General features: G+C 40.8%; 2 protein-coding genes across 2 annotated transcripts in view; one reads left to right on the plus strand and one right to left on the minus strand.

The window, feature by feature from the left end:
- The window catches only part of LOC112116858 (nucleolar pre-ribosomal-associated protein 1-like), a 76542-nt gene extending 72266 nt beyond the window's left edge, over positions 1–4276 (plus strand). Inside the window, exons 38-39 of the mRNA XM_026652225.1 lie at positions 1751–2356; positions 3008–4276. Of these exons, the coding sequence (XP_026508010.1) occupies positions 1751–2356; positions 3008–3213 (812 nt within the window). The 3' untranslated portion in view covers positions 3214–4276. The remainder of the gene's footprint in view (positions 1–1750; positions 2357–3007) is intronic.
- Positions 4277–9126: 4850 nt separating this feature from the next.
- LOC112116862 (melanocortin-2 receptor accessory protein) lies at positions 9127–23967 on the minus strand. The gene is made up of 3 exons (XM_024214593.2): positions 23655–23967; positions 17833–17932; positions 9127–9790 (listed from the first exon to the last, which is right to left on the minus strand). The coding sequence occupies exons 1-3, from the start codon at positions 23758–23760 to the stop codon at positions 9625–9627; spliced, it is 372 nt and encodes a 123-aa protein (XP_024070361.1). The 5' UTR covers positions 23761–23967; the 3' UTR covers positions 9127–9624.
- Between the last annotated feature and the right edge of the window lie 198 nt (positions 23968–24165).

Here is a 24165-nt window from a genome sequence, read left to right on the forward strand (position 1 = left end):
CCCCCCCCCCCCCGTCTCTTGACTGCCCCCTCCAGAACCTCCCTGTCCCTTCTCCGACCCCCTGGCCCCCTTACCGTGCCGCTCATCCCGGCACGCTGGGCAGCAGGGGAGGAGGAGTGGGGGAGGAGCTCCAGACTGCCGGAGGCGATCTGCGAATGCAGGGAGGGAGTGATCTCTGCTGCAGGGGAGAGGAGGAAGGGCTCTCTCTGGCTGTCGGAGCCCCATGTAAGTGGCACCATCCGGCCGGCTGCCCTGTTAGCCACGCGCGCTCTGCATGGGGGGGGGAGTCCGGACATTTACAAATTCCCCCTGGACGCTATTTTTAGCTCAAAAAGCCAGACATGTCCGGGGGAATCCGGACGAATGGTAACCCTAAACAACACTTTATGTATAGGTTAATATGCATTTCTTTCCATGTTTTTAAAGGACACTGCAGAGTTAAACATTTTCCAAAATGTACATTTTGTAAAAATAAGTTTTAACAAAACTGAAGATTATATAAAAATATTGTTATGATTTCAAAAGAAAACAAAATGCCAGTGGGAATAGTGTTATAAACAAACATACAGTGGTCTACAGCGTTTGTAGCAAAAGCCTTGCAGTGTTCTGAGAGTGCTTGAGAACCTAAAAATGAAATTGATTTGAAACTGGGTATAAATCAAAAATGAAATTGACTAGTCTATTTTCATTGTCCATGCTGAGAGAAATACAAAAAGTAAAGGAACAGCACAATGAGTGAAAAGCAAATTAGACTTTTTACTGCTCTTTCCATTTCAATAATATATAAGGATATCGGGAGGAGGGGAAGAAGAGGGGTATATTTTTTTAATCCAGTGCACCAGGATCAGTGATACTGTAGTTTTTCAGAATATGTTGTCACTTAACAAAGTATATATATATTAAAAGCCCACCAAATTTTAAAAGATGTCAAAAATATTTTTTTAGGTATTTCTAGGGATTCTGTATATTTGCCTGTGCCATATTATTAACATATATATATATATATATAATTTTAGTTTAGTGAATTATGTTTGCATTTGTTACCATTTCTATAGTTAACAATCAATTATTGTGTCCAGTTTCATTCTCCAGCCTTCAGCAGTTTATAAGACAGTCACAAAAATTCCCTTTGACATGAAATGTTGCTGTTAAAATCACCTGCTGGGGTTGATATTAATTTTTTTTAGTAATCGAAATTGGTTTAAATCCATTGCATTTATTGCAAAATAATTGAGATTTCTGATGACTTTCCAGATTTTTCAAAATTAGCATCTCTGACAATGCCCCATTCAGTACCGATGCAGTAGAATAAATGCATTGCTGCTGTTTACAAGCCTTACTGCTTTGATAATATGAATGAATTGAACTGAAAGTTTCACATAACCTTACATAAAAGTCTAAGCTTTCACAAGATCAGTGACAAACTACATCCTGTGGATGTGGGGCCCACTGAAGTCAATGGAAAGACACCCATTGGCTTCATTGAGCTTTGGATCAGGGCCCTAGTGAAGTAATTGCACCCTTTGCAGTTAGAAGCTTTAATTCAACAGGGTACCTAAGCATGTAACTTAACATTTTAAGCACACAAATACTTCTTTTTTTTTTTTTTTTTTTAATCAGGCCAGAAGCATGTACCTTGCAACCTCCCAGCAGCTGTAATTACACAAGGCCATCCTCCCTGCATTATTGCTTTATAGTGACAGGAGTTTTTGAAGGGCTTGAAATGTTTTTTTATTTTTCCCATTTACAGAAAATATTAAAGAAAAGAACAAAGGTCAAGTCCCATTTCGGCCTTCATCTCGCCATGTTCGGAAAAAGGATGTGGTAGAAAGAGAAGAAGAAACGGACTCAGAGCTGAAGGTCTCAAACTTAGAGAAATGCAGAGACCATCTGGAGTCCATATTGGTTCATTGGGAACCTGTTTATCCAGCCCCGTTTGCTAAACTTCCAGAGGAACAGCTTGAAGCTACTGATCCAGAGAATGAAACTATCAGTCTTACATGTGCAACTGCTTACATAGTAACCAAATGGCTAGTGAAGTCCATGGTTGATCATAGCCTCAATATACAAAATGTATTTTTGACTCTCAAGTGGCTAAACAGTAGCATTTTGCCACACCCTCCGGTAGTGCGGGAGATTCTTAGGGATGCCACACTGAAAAGTAGTGTGTTTAAGCTTTACAACAGAATCTGTGAAGCCAACGAAGAGAAGTCATCAAACATTGAAGAGCTCTGTTTGTTTAATACAATCATGCTTCACTTTCTGGATGCTCAGGGGTTGACTAACGCCAGTTGTCATAAGGTGGTGAAAACGTTCTGCCTGTCAGCAATGAAAGAAAAGGATGAAATCAAGAAAGGTAACTTGTCCTTTTTTTGTTTACACTCAGTAACAAGGCAGAGGAGTAGATGACAGTAGTTGTGTAGTTAAATATTTTTCATTCATCAAATGTTTTTGAAATCTGTCTTTGCTAAGATGGAGGATCATCACTTCAGAAAGTTATGTCCTTCCCAAGAAGATAGCCTATTGGTCATTAATAAATATAGAATATGGTCTTCACCTCAAAAGAATATTTGATATAACATTAGTCCTGGTCCCCAAAAGAAGCTGTTGTCTTGGATTAAATTTGGCTTGCTTAATTATATACATGGATATTTGAAGTTGTATGGGGAAAATATTCTTGCACCAAAAGTCACATTACAGGTTCTGGTTTGCATGACACCAGTTCTGTCCATTTGTTGACAAAAGTGGTTGCTAATGGTATAATTAGCTATATTCAAAGATGTCGGAGGTTTCCACTAAAAAGAGGGTATTTTCTATTAGAAGTGGGGAGTGGATGGTCCAAGATGAGCACAAAAAATTAGATTGTCCATTAAAGCAAAGGATTAGCAAACTCTAGCTTAAAAAAACAGTTTTGAAAGGGAAATTTTGGTAAAATAGATTTTTCCATGTTACTGTTTTGAAACTGAAGAGTATTCTGATACCTTTTTTCTTCACTTTTGTTTCACAGCTTCTTGTGTATTCCTGGCTTCTGTTTACATTGGGGACATTTGGCTTGGAGCACAGGAACCAGATATGTTTATAAGCCATGTCAAATTGATCTGTGGTGGTACAGATGGTAAATTAAATGGTGATGACAAGAAAATGCACAAACAAGCGGAAGAAGCCATGGTGTCTCTTTGCAAAGACATTTATTTAGCTATTTTGGGGCATTAATTCTCTATACTGACTCATACTCAAAATGTCAAATCCTATGTCATCACTGCTGGTAACCATGAAATCCTCTTTGAATTGTACTATGTACAAATCTAACTTGTTTTCCATACACTTGTACAAGCTCAGAAAAAGAGAGCAAGGCTTAAAAGAATTCTGTACACAGAGAATCTAGCAGTAGAATATTCAAGCAGTGTTTGCTCTTTCTTTGGCAGACAAGGGCAAGGTGGGACACTGGAGCTATGATGTAATTTATACTGCAAACATTTTTTACTTTCTAGAATACTAAAAAGAAAAATTGCTGATTACTGCAGTGCCTCCAAACTCATTTTCATTTCCCCATTGGCCAGAGAACACAAGTCCTAGCCATCAGAACCAAGGAGGAAACATAACTATGGCAAAGACCTATCTTCTCACACTTCTGAAGAGATGAGGGATGGTCTTCTATGTGCTTATCTGAGTCCTAACCCCTGCTTTTCCAGAGAGTGGGGATGAGTGTTTCCGAAGCAGACCCAACTTCTGCATCATAGAGAGAGGGAAAAATGTGAACCTGAGTCTCCTGTGTAACAGTGACATGCACTAGGTTACTGCTGACTGGGACAGTCTAAAGACTCAGATTTCAATAGGATAATGATTGGTCCTTCTGCCTATTTTCTCAGTAAAAGCATAATGCTATGGTACTGCTTCACTTATGTTAAATCCAAAGATTGCTTTCTTCAAATTAAGACAAAAAATAGTATAATTGACCAAAACAAGACCTAAATGAATTGTTCCTCATCAAATAAAATTGTATTCTTTTGCACGTTGTCCATGAAATCTAATTAAAGATTTCTTGAACAAGACCTGGAAGGGGCAATATAATGTACCATTTCAGATATGCAAACATGCAGATGCTGCATTTCAAGCTTTGAAATGTAAAACAGGGTTTGTTATAATGCCTCATATGTGCTATGCATAGGTACTTTGTACAGATTTCTGACTGGAAGTAAAGTCCGATATACACACTCCATTTAATGTTTATAGAATCTGTTTTTAATACAAGTGTAACATTTCACATTCACATCATGGTATGGAATTATATTTTATATGTTAATATATTCTGAAATATAATTTATTTTCTTGTCATTTTTATTCATAGTATCAGTCTATTTGAAGATGATTTTTAAAAAATACAGAAACATTCTCTTTGCTTGTTCAGTGAAAATATATTTTATTCCAAAGGGCCCATCAGGGGTTGTACAGTCACATAATTTAGGCCTAAAATTTGACAACCATTTAAAATGATGTGAATTTTCTTTTCAATTAAAAAAAAAAAAGCATTTTCTTAAAAAATAAATAAATAAATCACTGTTGCCAAGAAGTAGGATATTAAAGCAATAGCTGCACCCAGCAACCAAGAGCAAACTTTATTTTCAGACCTTTACGTATTGATAACACATTGCTGTTGCTTATGCTGGTAGAGAGAGACCTTTCTTTTTTAAATGGTAGTTTCAAAAACATTAACAAGAAGAAAACTCCTTATCATGTAAGTGAGCTGACAAGTTAAAATTATTAGTCTGGCCTGTGAAGGACATACAGTTCACATGGACTTTTATCGGTGGCGCTTATCTAAATCTTCATTTGGGCACTTTTAAAAATAAGGATTGATTTCCAACTGGTGAGCTGCAATCTGTTCTACAAATGTGGTAATTAGGTACAGGTTAAGTGGCCAAAGATCTTTAAAAGTTCATATGATCTATTGAATGATTTATTACTGCCCCACTACAAAGCATTCTAAGTAAACTGTTTATGTGGGCACTTAATTTAACATTTAAAAATATATTAAAAAGACAAAAACAACGAGGAGTCCAGTGGCCCTTAAAGACTAACAGATTTATTTGGGCATAAGCTTTCGTGGGTAAAAAACCTCACTTATTCAGATGTAGGGTTTTTTTACCCACAAAAGATTATGCCCAAATAAATCTGTTAGTCTTTAAGGTGCCACTGGACTCCTCGTTGTTTTTGTGGATACAGACTAACTCGACTACCCTTCTGATATTAAAAAGATATAACAGCAATGTCAGTAAAAAACAAATGCAGTGAATATGCCCAAGAAAACTAATCTACATTTTGAACCAAGGAGCTGTACTACTTTAAATAAAGTAAGTTGCCAACTTTGGCCCTGGTCCTACAATGAGAACTGTGTGGATGGATCGTCACTGAAGTCAATGGGGCTTTTCATGAGTGAGTCACCCTTGGTTCTCATTGTAGGGGTGTAAAGGCCTTTAACGTTCAGTAAAGATGTGATCCCATTGTCCATTGATGGATTCTGTGGACTTTGAATTGGGTCTGCAAGTACTTCCCTTTGTGTACCGTGTGTGAAATATATTTGTAGTTTTTAGCAGCAGTTGGTATTTCTCAGGATTTAAAGCAGAGCAGGAAAGATGTGGCTCAGTGGTAGTATTACAGCCCTGGGGCATTCTGACTGGTTCAGCAAGGGGTTGCTGAAGTAACAAGAGAAAAGAATTTTAGGCCTCTAGAGTGGAGGTTTCTTAATAGGCTGATTCGGTAGAAATTAGGATCCTCTGAGAGTCATTTGGCATCAAGATTTTTTTTAGGGAGCTCAGGTTGATTTTGAAGCACATAAAGGGACTGGACTTGAGTCCTACTGCTGTGGAGTTTGTAGCCTACAGAAGGGGGTAGAATTCCAGCAAACCATGAAACCTGGCAAACCACAAGGAGGAGGAGCATTCACCTACAGAAAAGTATGTGAAGAAAAGTCCCTACTGGGAGGATTGGTAAACTTGAGGTACCCAGAAATTGGTGTAGGAAGGAATGTCACCAGAAGGAAAGCTATTCTTCCCCAGAAGTATTTAGCATTTTTTAAGGGGTGGATTGCATTTTAGTATATTTAATATTAGTTTGTTTTCCAGGTTTGGTTTATTCTGCATATAAAGCTATTGTTTTCTTAAAGTAATTTAAAAACATATTTTATTTCCTTGTTCTTTGGACTTTGTGTTTAAAAAAAAAAAAAATCCGTCTTTGGTTTCCATATTACGCTGAACTGTTACATATAATGTCAAGGAAATAATAGAGTATACGTAACTTCAATGGGTCTGTGCTTGAATCAGGCCACATTGTAACTAAAAAAGAGAACACCAGTGATCATGGAATGATTGAGTGATTGAGATACTTCAGCCATCCTCTTGGAATCAGCCATTGTGAATAGTTTTGATATCAAGTAGATGTCTGTCACAGGCTATCATTAGTCAATAAGGAGGATGTTCACCAGTTCAGACTGAAGGCCTGAGCAGGGCAATTGATGCAATGATCTGTTAGCACCACGTAAGCAGAAAAATATCCAGGGTGAAATATTGGCCCTATTGAAGACAATGGAATTTTGCCAGGATTTCACCCCAAATACATATTTATTATGTCAGCCATGAACCCTGCCAAGTATCTCATGCAGAACTCTCTAATCTAATAAGAGGAGCACATTTGAGAAAAAAGGGGGAAGGCTGCTGTGGCCATATCTATTTGTCTATTAGAAAGTGAGGTGCTTTGACATTTCCTTGCTAATAACCTGCCTTGAATTCCTGCAATCATTTCCTCACACACCCACCTGGTCCATGACTCAGTCTGACTCAACCCACTTTAACCCCTGGTGTTTCTGAGCCTATTGCTGGTAGATAGACTTGCTTTAAAAAATATTATACAATACTATTTGCAGTATCGCCAACCCCCAACATTAAATCATGAGACATGAGATTTTTTTTAAAGGTTATGTTGTCTGTTCGGCCTCTGATTTTTGAACTGCCCTTATCCATCCTCAGTGTGTGTGAGACAATTAGTATTGCCAGTTCCCAGATTTGTGTAGAGTATGGTGATTCGGTGACCTGCCTGATGGTACGGAGCTTCCAGCTTCTCTCCAAACCTCACAGTTCTAATTAATTAATTCTGTGTCCCACTCAGCCCAGCAATTAATTATGCAACCCTCACATCAGTACTGCTCCCTAGCCCCCACATCATCTTGACCTTGTCAGCCTCGCCTCTGCTCATCCTGCAGCGTTAGGAGTTCTTCACCCCTCTCTCCCAGGCCCTTCCTCCTCCCCCTTCCTAGGCCTGGGGGTGGGGCAGCTCCAGTGGTCTTCACCCACCTTTTCCTTCCCAGGCCTGGTGTTGCAGGGATGGAGCCGAGACCAGACTGACCCATTGTTCACAGGAGGAAAGAGGAAATGGAGCTACCCTAAGCTACAGGGCTCTTTTTGGTCCCTCCTCCCTAATTCTGTCCTGTAAGAATGGTGTCAGCTGCTCTCTCTCACTCCTACTCGACCCAAGAACCCATCTGGCTCCTGAGCAGGGCCGGCTCCAGGCACCAGCATAGGAAGCAGGTGCTTGGGGCGGCCAATTCAAAGAGGCGGCACTCTGTCCGGTATCGGGGCGGCACGTCCAGGTCTTTGGCAATTCAGTGGCGGGTCCCTCATTCCCTCTCCTCCTCTTTGAGCTGCTGCCGAATTGCCGCCGAAGAGGAAGAGAGGGAGGACCCTATGCCGAACTACCGCCGAAGAAGCGGCGCGATTTAGCTGCCGCCAAAGTTCCACCGCTCGTCCTTTTTTTTTTTTTTTTTTTTTTTTTTTACCGCTTGGGGCAGCAGAAAAGCTGGAGCCGGCCCTGCTCCTGAGAGTAGGAGGAGTGAAAGCTATGCCTATCTTCTGCAGCAGCTCTGATTGGCTGCTTTTCCCCAGGCAGTAGGAAAGTTGGAAGGGGTTTTACCTTTTCCTCCAGACAGAGGGTTGGAGCGTCTTATTTCATCGCCAAACTGGCTCCAGCCCTGACCAAAATCACATTAGTTGTGAAGAAATCCCAAGAGTTGGCAACACTGCAAGTTGTTGCGCTGATGATAAAACTGTCAGAAGTAAAAGACTGCAAAGTTTTCATCCGACTTTAACACCAGTGTAGCAATCAAATAATGGCAGAGTTTCAGTGGTAACATTTTCTTTCTGGTCATTACTTTTGGTATTAAAGCAGACTAGAAATTGGTTTCTACAATCTTTCAGAGGGCAAACCTGTGGCTACTGGGTCATGACTATTGTCACTTGCCAGCTTTATTTACAAATACACTTCAGTTTGTTTATGGTAAGAAATGCTGCTATTAACCATTTGGCTAAACTAAGCAGGTAAACTTTTTTTAAAGTAACCAGATATTTTAAAATAATAAAGTAAATAAAACACATTCTGTTATACTTTAAAAAATAGCTGAATTTGAAGCCGGTGGAGCCAGGTGCAATTCTCTGCTCTGCAGTCACAAGGCTTTTAAATTTGACATTGGTCTAAAATTGTCCTTCTCAGCAAAGTGGCCAGAAGATAATGCAATATGCTAAGATGAGGTTGGCAATGAGAAGATGAGCTGAGGACGGGCGCCTGAGGAAATAAGATTGATGACTATGATCATGATGGAGCTCATAAGGAATAAGTATTGCAGGAAAAATATTTAAATCTAATACAATCAAAGGGTTCTCTTCAAATTAATAATACCTTTGATCCTGCAAAGATTTACACATTATCTCCATGCACATGAACAGCTCAGCTGAAGATGATATCTAGTGCATAAAGGCAAGCTCAATTTGTAACAGTTTGCAGGACTGGAATCTAATTTGGTATTCTATACCAGTGGTTCTCAACCACGGGTATGCGACCCCACGCAGAGGTCTTCCAGGGGGTACATCAACTGATCTAAACATTTGCCTCATTTTACAACAGGCTACATGAAAAGCACTAGTGAAGTCAGTACAAACTGAAATTTCATACATGTATTTTATATGGTAAAAATGAGAAAGTAAGCAATTTTTCAGTAATGGAGTGTTGTGACACTTTTTTATTTTTATGTCTGATTTTTGTAAGCAAGTAGTTTTTAAGTGAGGTAAAACTTAGGGTACACAAGACAAATCAGACTCCTGAAAGGTGTACAGTAGTCTGGAAAGATTGAGAACCACTTTTATCTACCTCTACTTGCAGGAACAGCCCCTGCTCACAGCCACACTGGAGTAAATCAGAGTAATATACTTGACAACAGAAGAGTTGCTTCAGATTTACAACCATGTAACTGAGAGCAGAATCTGTCCCTGATTATTTTTTTAAGTTGTTCTTACATCTAGTACATTAGTAATTTGCAAGATCTGGGATTATTCAACACCTCTAATAAACAGCAAGTCTAGCTAGGTGCCTAAATGGCTTAAGAAGCCTAAATCATTAGGCATCTAGGTTTGAATATTTTGAATTTTAGTCTTAGTTTTTAAAATTATTTTTGTTCTCTTTTTCAGGGCTAATTTAGTTTAATTTTATACAGCTACTAACAGGTATCAAGGGTATTCTTGTATCTTCCCACTGTCATAATCACTATGATTGGTTTTTAAGGAATCCGTTTCCAGTTCTCACTCAAGCCGAGATACTTCCATGAATGCCAATTTCATCTGAAAGAGAATTACATGGTTCAGTAGCGATCAAGTCTGAGTCTGGACTGCTGAGATCATCACAATGCAGCCGCTCAACATTGGAGCTACTTCCTTCCAGATGTTCTATCCGGTTACCTGCAAGCACTTGTCTGTAATGTGTGGAAAGAAAAAAATGTGTTGTTAGAGACATGCTGCAGATCTCATATAAATATAATTAGAGTTTATAAACATTATAGATTATTATATTCTAACACAAAAGGTATTGCATCCAACATGAGATAACTTTGTTTTGGACCTCATTATGATGGCTAAAGATGAATTAATTACTGGATTGGAAGTTAGTTGGTTGTCTAGGCACTAGCGATCATGACCTGATTACATTCAATATGGGTGCACAGAGGACAGTCCCAACCACTAATATATGCTCTTGGTGCTTCAAAAGGGCTAATTTCCCAAAATGGAGGGAAATTATGAGCAAAATTAGACAGGGAGTTCTTTAAGAAGAGTTTATTAGATAACCAAAAGTCATGATTCCACAATCAAGAGGATGACTTTGGCTAAAAGCTCCTGCGAGTTCAGTGGCAAAGCAAAGGCAGCAGTAAGAAATAAAAAAAGAACATATAACACATGTTAAAAGGGAAAATTGATATCAATCAATGTAAATTAGAAGTTATGAAGTGTAAAAAAACAAGATGTTAAAGACAGCAGGGAAAAATCCAAGCAAGTCAGAGCTAAGAACATTAGTTAGGAACAACTGTTAAGAATAAAAGAAATTCGAGCAATGGCATAGGCCCATTACTAGGTAAATATAGTGCAATTGTTGATGATGATGCAGAAAAGGCAGAAGTTTTCAATAAATACTTCTGTTCTGTATTTGGAAAGAAGCAGGATGATGTATTCATATCACATGAGGTTGATGAAGTATTTTCCAATCCATTAGTAACTAAGGAGGATGTTAAACAACATCTAGTAGGGATAAACATTTTGAAACCAGCAGTCCTAGATAACTTGCACCCAAGAGTCCTAAAAGAGTTGGCTGAAGAGAACTACGGCTTGCTGATGTTAAATAAATCTTGGAATATTGGGGAAATTCAAGAGGACTGGAAGAGTGCTAATCTGCCAGTATTCAAAAAGGAACAAACTTGATTTAATTATTTCATGAGATTATAAATTTGGTCGATAAAGATAACTGTGCAGATGTAATATACTTTGATTTATTACCACACAACAGTTTGATTAAAAAATTAGCATTAGACAATAACAATAAAGCACACATTAAATGGATTAAAATCTGGCTAATTGCTAGATCTCAAAAAGTAGTTGTCAATGGGGAATCTTCATGGAATGGGGTTCCACAGAGAAAAGTACTGGGCCTCTGTTAAACATTTTCATCAATGATCTGGAAGTAAATATAAAACCACTGCTGGTAAAATCTGTGGATGACACAAAGAGTGGAGGAATGGTAAATCATGAGGACAGGGCAGTCATACAGCGCAATCTGGTTATTTAGTAAAGTGGGTCCATTCAAACAAAATGCTTTTTTAATACAACTAAATGCAAAGCTATCCATCTTAGGAACAAAGACTGCAGACTACACTTACAGAATGGGAGACTAAAGCAGTGCCTCTGAAAAGGGTTTAGGGGGTCATAGTGGGAAAGTAACTCAACACCAGCTCCCATTGTGATGCTGTGGCAAAAAAGGGCTAATGTGATCTTTAGGTGCATAAATGGGGGGTAGTGAATAGGAGAGAGAGAGTGTGTGTGATTTTACCTCTGTATTTGGCATTGGCAAGGCTGATACTGGAGTAGTGCATACAGTTCCGGTATCCACATTTGGGGGAGGGATAGCTCAGTGGTTTGAGCATTGGCCTGCTAAACCCAGGGTTGTGAATCCAATCCTTGAGGGGGCCACTTAGGTATCTGGGGCAAAATCAGTACTTGGTCCTGCTAGTGAAGGCAGGGGGCTGGACTTGATGACCTTCAAGGTCCCTTCCAGTTCTAGGAGTTAGGATATCTCCATTAATTTATTTATGTAAAAGAATGTTGAAAAATTGGAAAGGGTGCAAAAAAGAGACACAAAAAATTATTCAAGTGCTGGAAAAAATGCTTTGCAGTGAGAGACTTAAAGAATATCAGCTCCATCTGCTTATCAACATGAAGATTGAGAGGTGACTTAAATACCTTTACAGGGAGAAAATACCAGCTACTAAAGGATGTTTTAATCTAGCAAAGAAAGGCATAACAAGAAGCTGGCTGGCAGGTGAAGCCAGACAAATTCAAATTAGAAATTAGACATAAATTCTTAACAGTGAGGGTGATCACCCATTGGAACAAACTACCAAGGGAAGTGATAGATTTTCCTTCTTTTGATGTCTTCAAATCAAGACTAATGCCTTTCCGGAAGATATACTTTGAGCCAAATACTAATTATGCTTTAGTCAAACAAATCTTATTGGACTCAGTACAGGGCTAGCTGGATGAGATGTAAAGCCTATGGCTGCGAGTTTGTCATGGAGGTCATGGATTCCGTGACTTTCTGTGACCTCCATGACTTCTGTAGTGGCCACTGTGGCTGGCCCGGGGGCTGCCTGAGCAGCTCAGGCATCCCCCGGGCCAGCCGCATCAGCCGCTGCTGGGGAAGTCTCAGGTCACCCCTTCCCTCCCCCCACAGCAGCAGCAGGCATTTGGGTGTGGGAGGGGGTGAGGATGCTGGGCGGCGCTTACCTTGGGGGGCTCCCCTGGAAGCGGCAACATGTCCCTCCCTCAGCTCCTAGCAGACAGCTCCGCGCATTGCCTCCGCCCACAGGTGCCTCCCCTGCACCTCCCATTGGCTGCAGTTCCCAGCTGCAGAGCCGGCTCTTGGGGTGGAGGCAGCGCACAGAGCCCTCTGGCCGCACCTCTGCCTAGGGTGGAGCTACGAGGAGTCAGGTAGGGAGCCTGCCAGTCCCACCAACCCCTGCCCCCCGAGCAACAGCAGGGTCCTGGGCCGCCTGCTGCACCCCCCGCTGCTCCCCCAAGAGCACCCATGGCGCCCCCGGGCTGCTCCCCACAGAGCACCGGGCCACCCCAAGATTTGGTCAGGGGTATATAGTACAAGTCATGGACTGGTCACGGGCCATGAATTTTTGTTTACTGCCTGTGACCTGTCCATGACTTTTACTAAAAATACCTGTGACTAAAACATGGCCTTAGTAATGGCCTGTAATATACAGGAAGTCAGACTAAATTATCTAATAGTCCCTTCTGGCCACAAACTCTATGAAACCCTGAGCTGGTATGGCTGGGTGGTATGTGATTTCAGCGTTACTGGATATATTATGCATAATTCCACAAAAACATTTTTCTCAGCCTGCCATCCCTGTGAATAAATAAAACAGAAAAAATTAAGGAAAGAGATCTGGATTCAGAGTATGTTTCTACCCAGAAGAATATTCATGTTTCAGTTACCATTGCTGTCTTGTTCTGAAGGATGGGGAGGAAAGGACTGAAAATATTAGAAACCAAGTATTTGATCCTTATTAGGCCTCGAAACTTAGTACACTTCCCTAGGAAGTCCAAACCCTTCCTTTCTACCCCCTATACCTTGTTGCAAAGTCCAAAGCACCGATTACAACACTAATAAGTTTTAACAATATCTTGAAATACCAGGGAAGGAAAATGCATTGGTTTAGAGCAAGAAGGGGAAGCGAGAGCTGTATTTTTATCTTCGTAGATTTTGGGGGAAACCTTTATATTATTACTGACAAAAGTTTTCAAAAGTCTTTGCAGGCTGTGATCCTGAAACTGACAACCAAGGGCCTGCTGCTGCATCTGCTGAGTCCAGCTGAAGTCAGACTGCACACATGCTGTCAATTGCAGCATCAGGACCTTAATATTTAAAAACAGTGAAATTGTTCATGACACTTTAGTAATAAAATCAAGGATGTTTTGTGGTTAATATTAATGGGACGTTATAGCATCTTTTGATGTTCCCCGGTACCACTTTCCTCCTACACAATTCCCTTTCAGGACTGCACCACTCGTTAAAAATATTGTTATTGCAGGTGGCACTGTCTTACAAGACTGTTTTCCTTAGTGTGCAAGTAAACGTTTGGTCTTGGGAAGACATGCTGTGTTGCTGTTAACTTTTGTTCTGGGTAGAGGGAGCTGTGCAAGTAACACAAGAATTTCCTTAGAGTAAATTCTTGAGGCAGGGTTGCCCCCTGGGAACTTGGCTTTGGTGTTGGGCTGAGATTCCTGAAAGAAGGGATTGCCCTGAAAACTGTCTGGCCACCTCTGTTCCAGGATTGATGTATATGTGCAAATAAAACCAGTGACTCTTAACACATACCGAGGTGCCATATCACTGATTTCATCTCCACTGGGAAACCAGCCTGCAAGGCCCTGGATATCTGCTATTGCTCACAGAGAGAGAACACTTCTGTATTAATTAGAAGCTTTAGGCCCTGATCTTGCAACTGACTGCCTGCAGGCAAACCCTACACCTATGTAGGGATATCTGCTGACTTCAACAGAGCCCCACTCAGGTAAAGGGGTGTGCCACACCCATCCAATTGCTGGACTCGGGCCCTAAAGAATGTTTTCTGCTGCCTTTTCCCCTGGTTAGTGGCTGTTTTTTTAACCTTACCCTAACGGTATAGCAGTGGCAGCAGGAGGATCTTTGTCCTTATTGTTACCAACTCTTGTGATAGTTGGAAAGAACTGGAGCATACGGTGAACCAGCATGAAAACAGGTAGAACGTAAATCAAAAAGGGCAGGTGTGTTGGGCTAGATATCCTCTCCTATTCCTAAAATGTCTTATGGTATGTTCTAACATCTAGAAAAACAATACACAAGATGAACTTCAAACTCTAAATAAACAATCAATCATCCAGTGTTCCTTTCAGTTATTGACACCTATGGTTTGTATAAAATGCCCCTAAGGTTTAATTGGTTACCATAGCACTTTCAATGGGTTACATCGGAAATACCAGTTACGCTAGAGATTAATATGGCAATATTGTAATACTGCACAATACATGTCCTACGTGTTCTCTCTCAATGGCACAGTATAAAAGCTCACCTAATGTTTAGTCTTTTCTGTGTAGGTCTTGCAAGTACTCTGTTTACAATGAGGAATCTCTCTTTCCTGAGAGAATATTACTTGTATACAATTTCTCCTGCCAGTTCTTTAAGCACAGTAAATTAAAGGGAATTTGCCTCTGTAACCATGTAATTTTATGTTGGATGTGTTTCTTGTATTATTTATGTCTTATCTGGAAATTAGTTTGCCTCCTGCTTTGCGGTTTCTTTGGGAAAGCTGCCTTTTTGTATTGTTGTTACCTTTTGTTAATGTCCCAAAGGCCTTAGGGTGCTGATATATTAGACTCCCTTTTACTACTATGTTATACTATTGTTTGTCTCTGCTTGTTTGTGACCTAATCTTGAACCTCTCTCTGCCTAATTGCTGGGCTGAATTTTTTGCCTCCTGATCAGCTTATGAAAAGCAGTGGGCACAGCCTTCCAAATTCATCCATGTTTGCACAAAGTTGTTTGCTCAAGAAAACCAGCAGCAAGCAAAGTAAACTAAATGTGGACTGCATCAAACAAAAACCTTACTTAGGCAAAGTTCAAAATCTCCAGTAATGTTAGGTCTATGAACCCACTAAACAAATCAGTGCTATGTGTCAATGGGCATTGCTTTCTTCTAGTCTATGTCACAGTCACAGAGGTTAGAGATCGAAATGAATGGCTTCACCTTAGTCCACCTGGAGAGCTGTCCCCTACTTTGTCAAGTCTAGCTTTACATGACTCAAATGATGAACTGTATAATGCTAACATTATGAGTCACTTTGTGATCTCTCTCAGTGTATCCTGGTATGTCACACAGACTCATGAGACTGAGGAAGCTGTTATGTTCTGCTGTGTCACTAACTCAAAACCTGACTCTACCTCTCTTACACCAAGTAGTACCTTGTTCTGCAAGTAGTCCCTTTGAAATGGGACATCTCATACATAAGGAATTACCCAAAGTGAGTAAGGGTGATAAAATCAGGCCTTTGAGCATTAGGGGCTACTAATGAGTTGATTTAGTGTTTAGTTTTCTACACTCTTTTGCAAGAAAACCCAATTTGAAATGCAGCCTTTCACTTCCAGGCTGCCCAGGTCTGTGAATGCTACAGAGGCAACATACTCAGCTCCAGTTATAAGAACATAAGAACAGCCATACTGGGTCAGATCAAAGGTCCATCTAGCCCAGTATCCTGTCTTCTGACAGTGGTCAATGCCAGGTGCCCCTGAGGGAATGAACAGAACAGGTAATCATCAAGTGATCCATCCCCTGTCACCCATTCCCAGCTTCTGGCCAACAAAGGTTATGGTGGGCAGGTGCTTCAAATAATTCCACAGCAACCCCTCCAACTGATTATGGACCATCTTTGACTGCCTCAAGAGGGAGTCCTTTCCAGGCCTGCTCAGTGTGTAGGATAGTAGCTGAGATGTAGGTTGTGAGGTTGGGGAGGGAGATTAAAGCAAGGGAAATGGAGGAGTTTTAGGTCTGTGCTAGGATGTGGAAGACATCTTCCCTAAAACAAAAGACATTGGGCCAGAATTTAAGCCATTGTGAATTAACAGAGCTCCATGGATTTCAGTACAGCTGTAGTGATTTAAACCAGCTGAAGATCTGGCCCATTCATATATTTAAAGCCAGAAGGAAGACTACTATAATTATCTAATCTGACCTCCTACATAACACAGGCCATACAATTTCACCCATTTTCAAGGATTGAGCCCAATAATTTGCAGGTGAACTAGAACAAGTGATGAGGAATTTACCACATCCCTTGGTAAATTGTACCAGTGACTAATTATCCTCACTTAAAAATATGTGTGCCATTTCCAGTTTGCATGTCTGAACCTTCTCTAATTTTCCAACGTCCTTTTTAAAGTGTGTACTCTAAAACTGGCACAATATTCTAGTAGTGGTCTAAGCAATGCTGTATGCAGAGGTAATATCACCTTCATATTCCTACTCAATATTCTCCTGTTTATCCATTCAGTTGTCACAAACATTTAACTACAGCATCACACTGGGAACTCATGATAGTTGTTTGTTCACCATGACTCCTAACTCCTTCTCAGACGCTGTTTTTCAGGATATAGTCCTCCATCCTGTACATATGACCTTCATTCTTTGTTTGCGTGATATATGACTTTGCATTTCGCTTTATTAAAATGCAAATTATACGATAGCAACAGCTCATCAAGCAATCCAAATGGCTCAGAACAAGTGGCCTATTCTCTTTATTATTTCCCAATCTTTGTCTCGTCTGCAAACTTTGTCGGTCGTGCTTTTATATTTTCTTCCAGACCATTGATAAAAATATTGAATAACATTGGGCTGAGAACTGATCCCTTCCATAGGCTAGCTAATAAAAAAAAACATGTCATGCTTTATGCACTGCTATATATAATTAAGAATGTAGTCATTCCGTCATTTCAAGGTGAGTCAGAGTTGTGACAGATATTGCAACCCATGCAGTATCTTTGGGGACCATCGGATTAAATTTATAAATGGTTTAGTATGATAGTGTTCTGCTCTATGATGGAGGGTTACCACAGGTTAAATGGAATCACGGTCTTCCTTCTGATTCAGCAAATGGACAGGACCTTTGGTCCTAAGCAGACCTCAAACCTTGCTGAAGGGTTGGAAGGGATGTTGGCCTACCAGACTCACCATGTGGAAGGTGGGTGATTTCTGGTGTGTTTAGTAAGCATGTAGGAACTTGTGTTGTTTTTTATATGTGTTGTGTTGTCTCTGTAGTGGTTTTGCCATGTGAATAAATGTACTTTGCTTTGGAAGAGCTGTATGGTACTTGTAACTGCTGGTACACACTGGGCATTGTTTTCGGAGAGAAAGCACAGACCAGGTGCTGGCATTTAGGTAGACTGACTTGCTGAGGATGCCAGGGAGTATGTCAGGGAACTGCACAGTCTTTACATCCCAGTCTGAAGGAAGTGGGACAAGGGTCCCTGCTCAGAGACAAGTGACAGCTGGAAACCTGAGACCTGATTGGGCACCCCTGGAGCGGACCATGGAGGTGGGATACAAGTGCAGTTACCCTGAAACTGTGAAAAGTGTTACATGCTGATTATAACGTGAATTAAACATATCAGTTTGTACCTCATCTGCAGTATAACAGCCTTACTTACTTGACTGGTGTAGACCCAGATCGGGACATGTAGAGCAATATAAGGAACAGAAACACCACAAATGCAGCAATACCAACCCAAAAGGCTATGACAATTGAATCTGTTAAAAAAGAAAAAAGAAGCATACAGCATCAGTGGTACAGTATCAAGTAAAAAATGTGCAGATAAAACTGATGATCTCAAAGCATTTTATACCATTTAATTAATTAAACTTCACACCACCACTGAATGGTAGTATTCTCTCTATTCAAGATAGGGAAATTGAGGCACAACTTGATGAAGTGACTATCCAAAGTCATATAGCAAGCCACTGTGTGGTGTATCTGGGCCTGAAATAAAGCAATCCTAATCCTAGCCCCCTGCTCTAATCACTAGTGTGACCTGCACTACATATATCTTTGGGAAAGCAATATATTGCACATAAGAAGGTTGTGAGAATTTTATCCATTTGCAGATTACACAGCTTAGTTCCTACCACAGAATCACAGAACTCCAGTGTACGCACCTGTTTTTTTAAAGGAAAACTGCACCCATATTGCTCAGCCTAACAGTCTATGAAGCAAATTCTGACCTTAGATGCATGAGTACAATACCTATTGAACTCACTAGGAGCTCTGTGCATGCATTCAAAGGATGGAATGTGACCCTTACGAAACTCTTGCCAGCCAGGAATTTTAAAATTGACCTTTCAGAGTCTAAGGATGGGGGGAACAGCTTGTTGAAAAGTGATGTCACGTGTGAGCCTAGCAATGTGTCAGTCCCATGGAAAATTCTGTACAGTAGCTTTCAAGTAGTTTTAGCATGTGCTTAACCGTCAGAAGTGTGTTTAATATTTAGATTGCATTTCTAGGACTGGATGCTCTCTTCTAGGGTCAGTGTGGAACTGTGCTACCCAGCCTTAATATTGTGAGGTGCCAGGGACAGAACATCTGTGACGTGTAAAGAATTTATAAGCAGATGTTAACTTCTGTTGAGGTGAAAAACAAGGGTCATTGACTCAATAGGCAAATGTTTACTAAGATAAAATAAATTTTTACCTCAAAGAACAAAAAACACTGATGTTCATTGAAATAAACTCAATATGTAGGAATATGTGCTTCTACTGAAAACACCTGGAATGTATCAGCAATTAGAGACATTAATTAATTTACATGGGGTACCCATTTTATTCCCTATTAAACTAACAACCTAAAGTTAGACCTCACCTATCAGGGCCGCCCAGAGGATTCAGGGGGCCTGGGGCAAAGCAATTTCGGGGGCCCCTTCCATAAAAAAAAGTTGCAATACTATAGTAACATGTATTTGGAAATGTAAAAAATAACCAGTGAAATACATTCAAAAATTAATTTGTAATAATTTGAAAATACATGAAATACATTATTTAAGAACATTAAATGCTTTAATGGTATGTATACATTTGCAATTACATAATTGGCTGTCGCTGGGTGATGGTGCCAATGGGCTGTCGCTGCCTGGGGGTGGCGCTACTGTTGCCCAGGGCTGGGTGGGGAGCTGGGCTCTGGGTCGGGGGGTGCCCGGCTCAGAGGGGCTGGGCTCGGAGCTGGGGGTCAGGGCTGTGGGGGGATGGGGTCAGGGGCGTGCCCAGCTCAGAGGGGCTGGTCTCGGAGCTAGGAGTCAGGGCTGTGGGGGGGCTGGGCTCGGGGGGTGCCCGGCTCAGAGGCCCTGGGCTCGGAGCTGGGGGTCAGGGGGTGCCTGGCTCAGAGGGGCTGGGCTCAGAGCTGGGGGTCAGGGCTGTGGGGGAGATGGAGTCGGGGGGTGCCCGGCTCAGAGGGGCTGGGCTCGGAGCTGGGGTCAGGGATGGGGTGGATGGGGTCGGGGGGTGCCCGGCTCAGAGCGGCTTACCATGCCGCTTACCCCCTCTCCCAGAGCCTCAGTGAGCCGCGTCCAGGAGCTCGCAGCCCCGCCCCCTTACCATGTGGCTCCGAGCGGGAGGACCTCAGGCCCTGCCTGAGCCACGCCACTGCAGCACTGTCCAGGGCCGCTCCTGGACGCGGCGCGCTGAGGCGCCGGGGGATGGGGAAAGGTGGAGGCAGGGGGGAGCCTCCGACATTCTTGTGGGGGCCCCTGCGGGGCCCGGGGCCTGGGGCAAATTGCCCCACTTGCCCTCCCCTGGGCGGCCCTGTCACCTATTAGGATTCTTATCAGGCAGTTGAGATTTGGACACACTAACTAGATTTGGGTCACTGACTAACAGGATGGTGCAAAATGATGGCAAGAAAATTCCAAGCCTACTAGAGTTTCAACTCATTTTGGTTTTCATTGTGAAAGCAAAATTCAACCCAGGTATAAAGAAGGAATTGCCAAGTAGAGTTAAGGCTCAGAGGGTTGACTCAGATTCAGGATGCTGTACAGCTCCTTCAAAAGACCCTTGCCAGGCTATGAGGAGGTATAAAGCACATATAATGCAGCCCCCTGAAGACTAAAGTTGGGGAAGCAGCCATCTACAGCACCTGAAGATGCCAGACGTGATAAACAAGCCAGGCAGTGCCTCAGAAATATTAGACGGGGAAGAGGGGACTGTAGCGCACTGGCCTGGCCCCTCTCCCCTATAAGTCTTTAAAGTAAGGGGTGGCGGGGGAAGCTCTTGTATTGGGAGAGACAGAGTGTTCATACTCCAAGCAAACCTCAAGGGCTTGAAATGATGAAAAACAGTGTGAACTGGCAGTTTGGAGTCATAAAACCCCACACAAACCAGAATTAGAGGGGAAGAGGGGATTGTCCAGCTTTAATAAGAAAGTGTTATACATGGAACTCACTGGAACCAATCAAGGTGCAACTATTTACATATGTAATGGAGGATAACATTGCTCTGGATCTCAGGGTGCTATTTGAACTTGGGAGATAAACAGGAGACGTTTCCTGTTTTTAGCCTTTCATCAATTGGGATTTTCTTCTTTTCTTTAACAACAGCCTTTATTCTAATAGTTGATAAAAGATTTTTATATGACTATATTTTTCACCTGCCTTTTATAACTCAATTACAGGGTCAGCTTAATGTATTATTATTATTTTAGTAAAAAATGGGTAAACTGCCCAATGCTATTAATAGAAAGAAAAATCTTTGAGTAATTCTCTGAAGTGATGCATCATTCCTCTTGTCCTCATGGCTGGCTTCAGATTCATCAGTGAGAAAAGCTCAGCCCTGTAATGTGTTATTAATATTGGACCAAAGGAACAAAAGTTGGCACTAAAATTACCTGCACAGGAGAAAAAAATTGGCTGTTCCCTTTTTTGCTTTGTTTGTTTGTTTGAAGTAGGAAATTCAAGCTTAGTCTACTCTAGAAAACTAGTGATATTATGACATCTCACAAGAGACTGAAGCTCAGATGCAGAAACGCACTTAAGCATGTGCTTAATATAATCCTGCATGCAAGGCCCATTGGCTTCAAACTGGGTGCTCTACTGTCCCATTTTTGCTGATCCAGCAGTGCAATGGGGACTTACAGATGGTTTATGGCAGCAGTTGAGGGTTCCTTTAGTCTAAGGTTAAACCTCAACTTTGCCCATCCCTCTAGCACCAGCACAGGGACCATTCCAAGGCAGGGCCAGAGCACAATGGGGATTTGAGGACCATTATCTGCCAACAAGTTAGCAGCTGTCACAGATCAGGGCAACTTCATCAGTGGTCCAGCAAGGGCATCCATTCTCAGGCTTCCAACTTCCAAGCTGTTGCCTCTCTTGAGTGGAGACATGCATTCCTGCCTTCACTGTGTTATTCCCAGCACAGAGTTGCTCACACACACTTGTTTTCTTTCTCTTTATAGATGGTTAACAGGTGTAATTGCTACACTTATGAGTTAACTCACAGCACTTCCTATGCAAGCCTACTTTATTCTTAAGGTAAAAAGCATTTCAGAGAAAACATATTAAAAACAATAAAAGACCCTACACACATGCTAATATGTTTACCACAGTTCACTCTAACAGGGATTCTGGCAGGAGCACTCCTTCAGCTTCCCCACCCAAAGAGATTCCTTGTGGTTACATGTTCATCACAGCTCCAGCTCCGAACAAGCACCCAGACCTTCCAACCCTACCCTAAGGATTGGGGTCCTCTGTGGACCAGGGGTCTTGTCCATTTGCTGGCTCCGGATGAAACACCTGAGCCAGTTTAAAACTAGGCTATTTATCCAAAACCCCTTTCTTTGTCTGTTAGCCCCTGGAGAATCCAATTTGAACTGGTCTATGCAAACCTCTCCAGAGGGGTGGCTTCAAAGGGATGATAACAGAGGAAATACATTAGCACCTCCCCTCCCTACTAGAAAAGGTACATATAATTCCACAATAAACATACATTATGGCATTTTTAATACAATGTACACAAAGGTATTAAACCTAATTCATTAAGGTTTAAATTAATTCAATCAAGTTTACTTAGGATATAGCAAGATACTGTCAGTCTGTCACAGCAGTTCTCTATCCTGTGCAAGGGTGGGTCAGCTCCCAGCAGTCCCTAAGTCTTCAGGAGAGGCTGAAAACTGATGTAAAGCCACCCATGGCCCTGCCCTTCCCAGGTGCACCAAGCGTTGCTCTGCTCCACCTGGAGGTTAAGCCCAGGATTTTTCAAATTTTACAGTTTCAATATTATCAATTACTTGGCACTACAGAGAATGTTTTTTGTATGGCTGTTATACAAATAAGCAAAAGTCTTTCAAGACTATCATTTATTCTTTGTAGACTAGATCATGGATGACAATGTGAAAAGTTTTTTGAACCTTTAATATTGTACTTGTATATTCCAAAATGTCTTTGGTAACAGTAAGTTAAACAGGAACCAATAATATATTTTTGTCTTTTGTCACTTAACCATAAATTCCACCTGTCCAATACATATTGGTTTTAAATTCATCCCTGGTGAATTTATCCTTTGGCTTCCATAAGATGAAGCTATGCAGTTACACTAGGAATGAATTTGACCTATCATGTTAAGTAATAATTTAAGATTACATTAATGTTTATTACACTCAAAATGGAAATTCTAATTTTCTCCAAGAGTTATTATAATTGGATGAAATGAGTGACATCTTATTTCTTCATCAACTGAAAATAAATATCAAAGGCTAAAGGAATCTACTTCCATGGCCATACTGTAGATATGATTCATACAAGCACTTGGTCTTAGGTTTGCACAGCACCCAATGATGCCCATTATAATGCATTATTTTTGTTATGGTAATAAACATCAATATGATTAGTTAGAGATGAATGTCAGATAAAAGAAATAAGAAAAAAAGTGTGTGTGTGTTCAGCTTCTTGTTGTTACTGATTAATCAAAATTTAATTTCTTTCTCTATTGAGATCTAAAAACTTATATACATTTTAATGCAAGCCTGGCATTCCATGAAGAAAACAACTATTACTGACAAAAAAAAAAAAAAAAAAAAAAACTATATAGAGTAACAAAAGGTTATTTTGTTACTCTATTATGCAAACAGTTAGGAGTACAACAAACTACTGATTAACATCTCAGAATAAGCTTCCATTTAGTAAATTGTTTTAAAAAAAATCTCTTTCCAATTAGATGGGTTAGTATCAAAATCTTTCTCAAATATATACACTGTACAGTAAATGAAATAATATTGCAGTATTAGTATCAACTGCCACTAGAACCTACTAAGTGTTGTGAGAGTTTGGAAATACAGAGGGTCAGCTATAAAATTACATATATATATAACCCATTATAGTCTATGTTACAAAGAGAAACATGATAGTGAAGATATTAAGGGAGATTATTCAACCTATTTTGTTCTTATCTAACTCTTCACATACTAGATCAGAAGCTGTTACTATGCAATACTTACATTTATTAGCCTTCAACTTCCTTTCATCTACAGGAACTGGATCCAAATAGTCCCAGTAATATTCATAAGACCAATAATACTCAGATGAGTTTGTTCTGATAGCCATTTCAGTAGCACATTTTAATCATCTCAGAACTCCAATCTAATACTCTTATTTTCTACGACACTTCAGTGTCCTCATATAGAGATTGCATAACTGATGCCTGTGTAAATCATTCTGAAAGTCCTCATATCCTGCAACTCAAGGACTGCTTAGATACCATTTAGCAGAAATGAACGTCAGACTATGACAGACACCTAATAACAACCTCTGTTGCTGGTGGGCAATTATGTACTAGCTATTTTCCACCCTGCTTTGTATTGACATGGATGTCAAGTAAACAGTAATAGAATGGACAAAAGCCAAAATGAGTTATAAACTATTCCCAATGAATAACTAGCATCAGTGAAGCCCTCAGCATGAAACAGATATTCTTGACCCACTGAAAAGAGCTTTCCTAAAAAATAATCA

The sequence above is a fragment of the Terrapene carolina genome, unplaced genomic scaffold (genome assembly GCF_002925995.2).
Source record: "Terrapene carolina triunguis isolate 2854851 unplaced genomic scaffold, T_m_triunguis-2.0 Scaffold31, whole genome shotgun sequence".
NCBI classification, from domain to species: Eukaryota; Metazoa; Chordata; order Testudines; family Emydidae; genus Terrapene; species Terrapene triunguis.

What these genes read in the sequence shown, in the direction of transcription:
- LOC112116862 (XM_024214593.2), bottom strand. Translation starts at nt 23,760, where the DNA reads ATGGCTATCAGAACAAACTCATCTGAGTATTATTGGTCTTATGAATAT. An exon ending in GAAGTTGAAGGCTAATAAAT is followed by an intron (nt 17,933 to 23,654) that starts GTAAGTATTGCA and finishes CTTTTTTAACAG; the next exon opens with ATTCAATTGTCATAGCCTTT. An exon ending in TCTGGGTCTACACCAGTCAA is followed by an intron (nt 9,791 to 17,832) that starts GTAAGTAAGGCT and finishes CACACATTACAG; the next exon opens with ACAAGTGCTTGCAGGTAACC.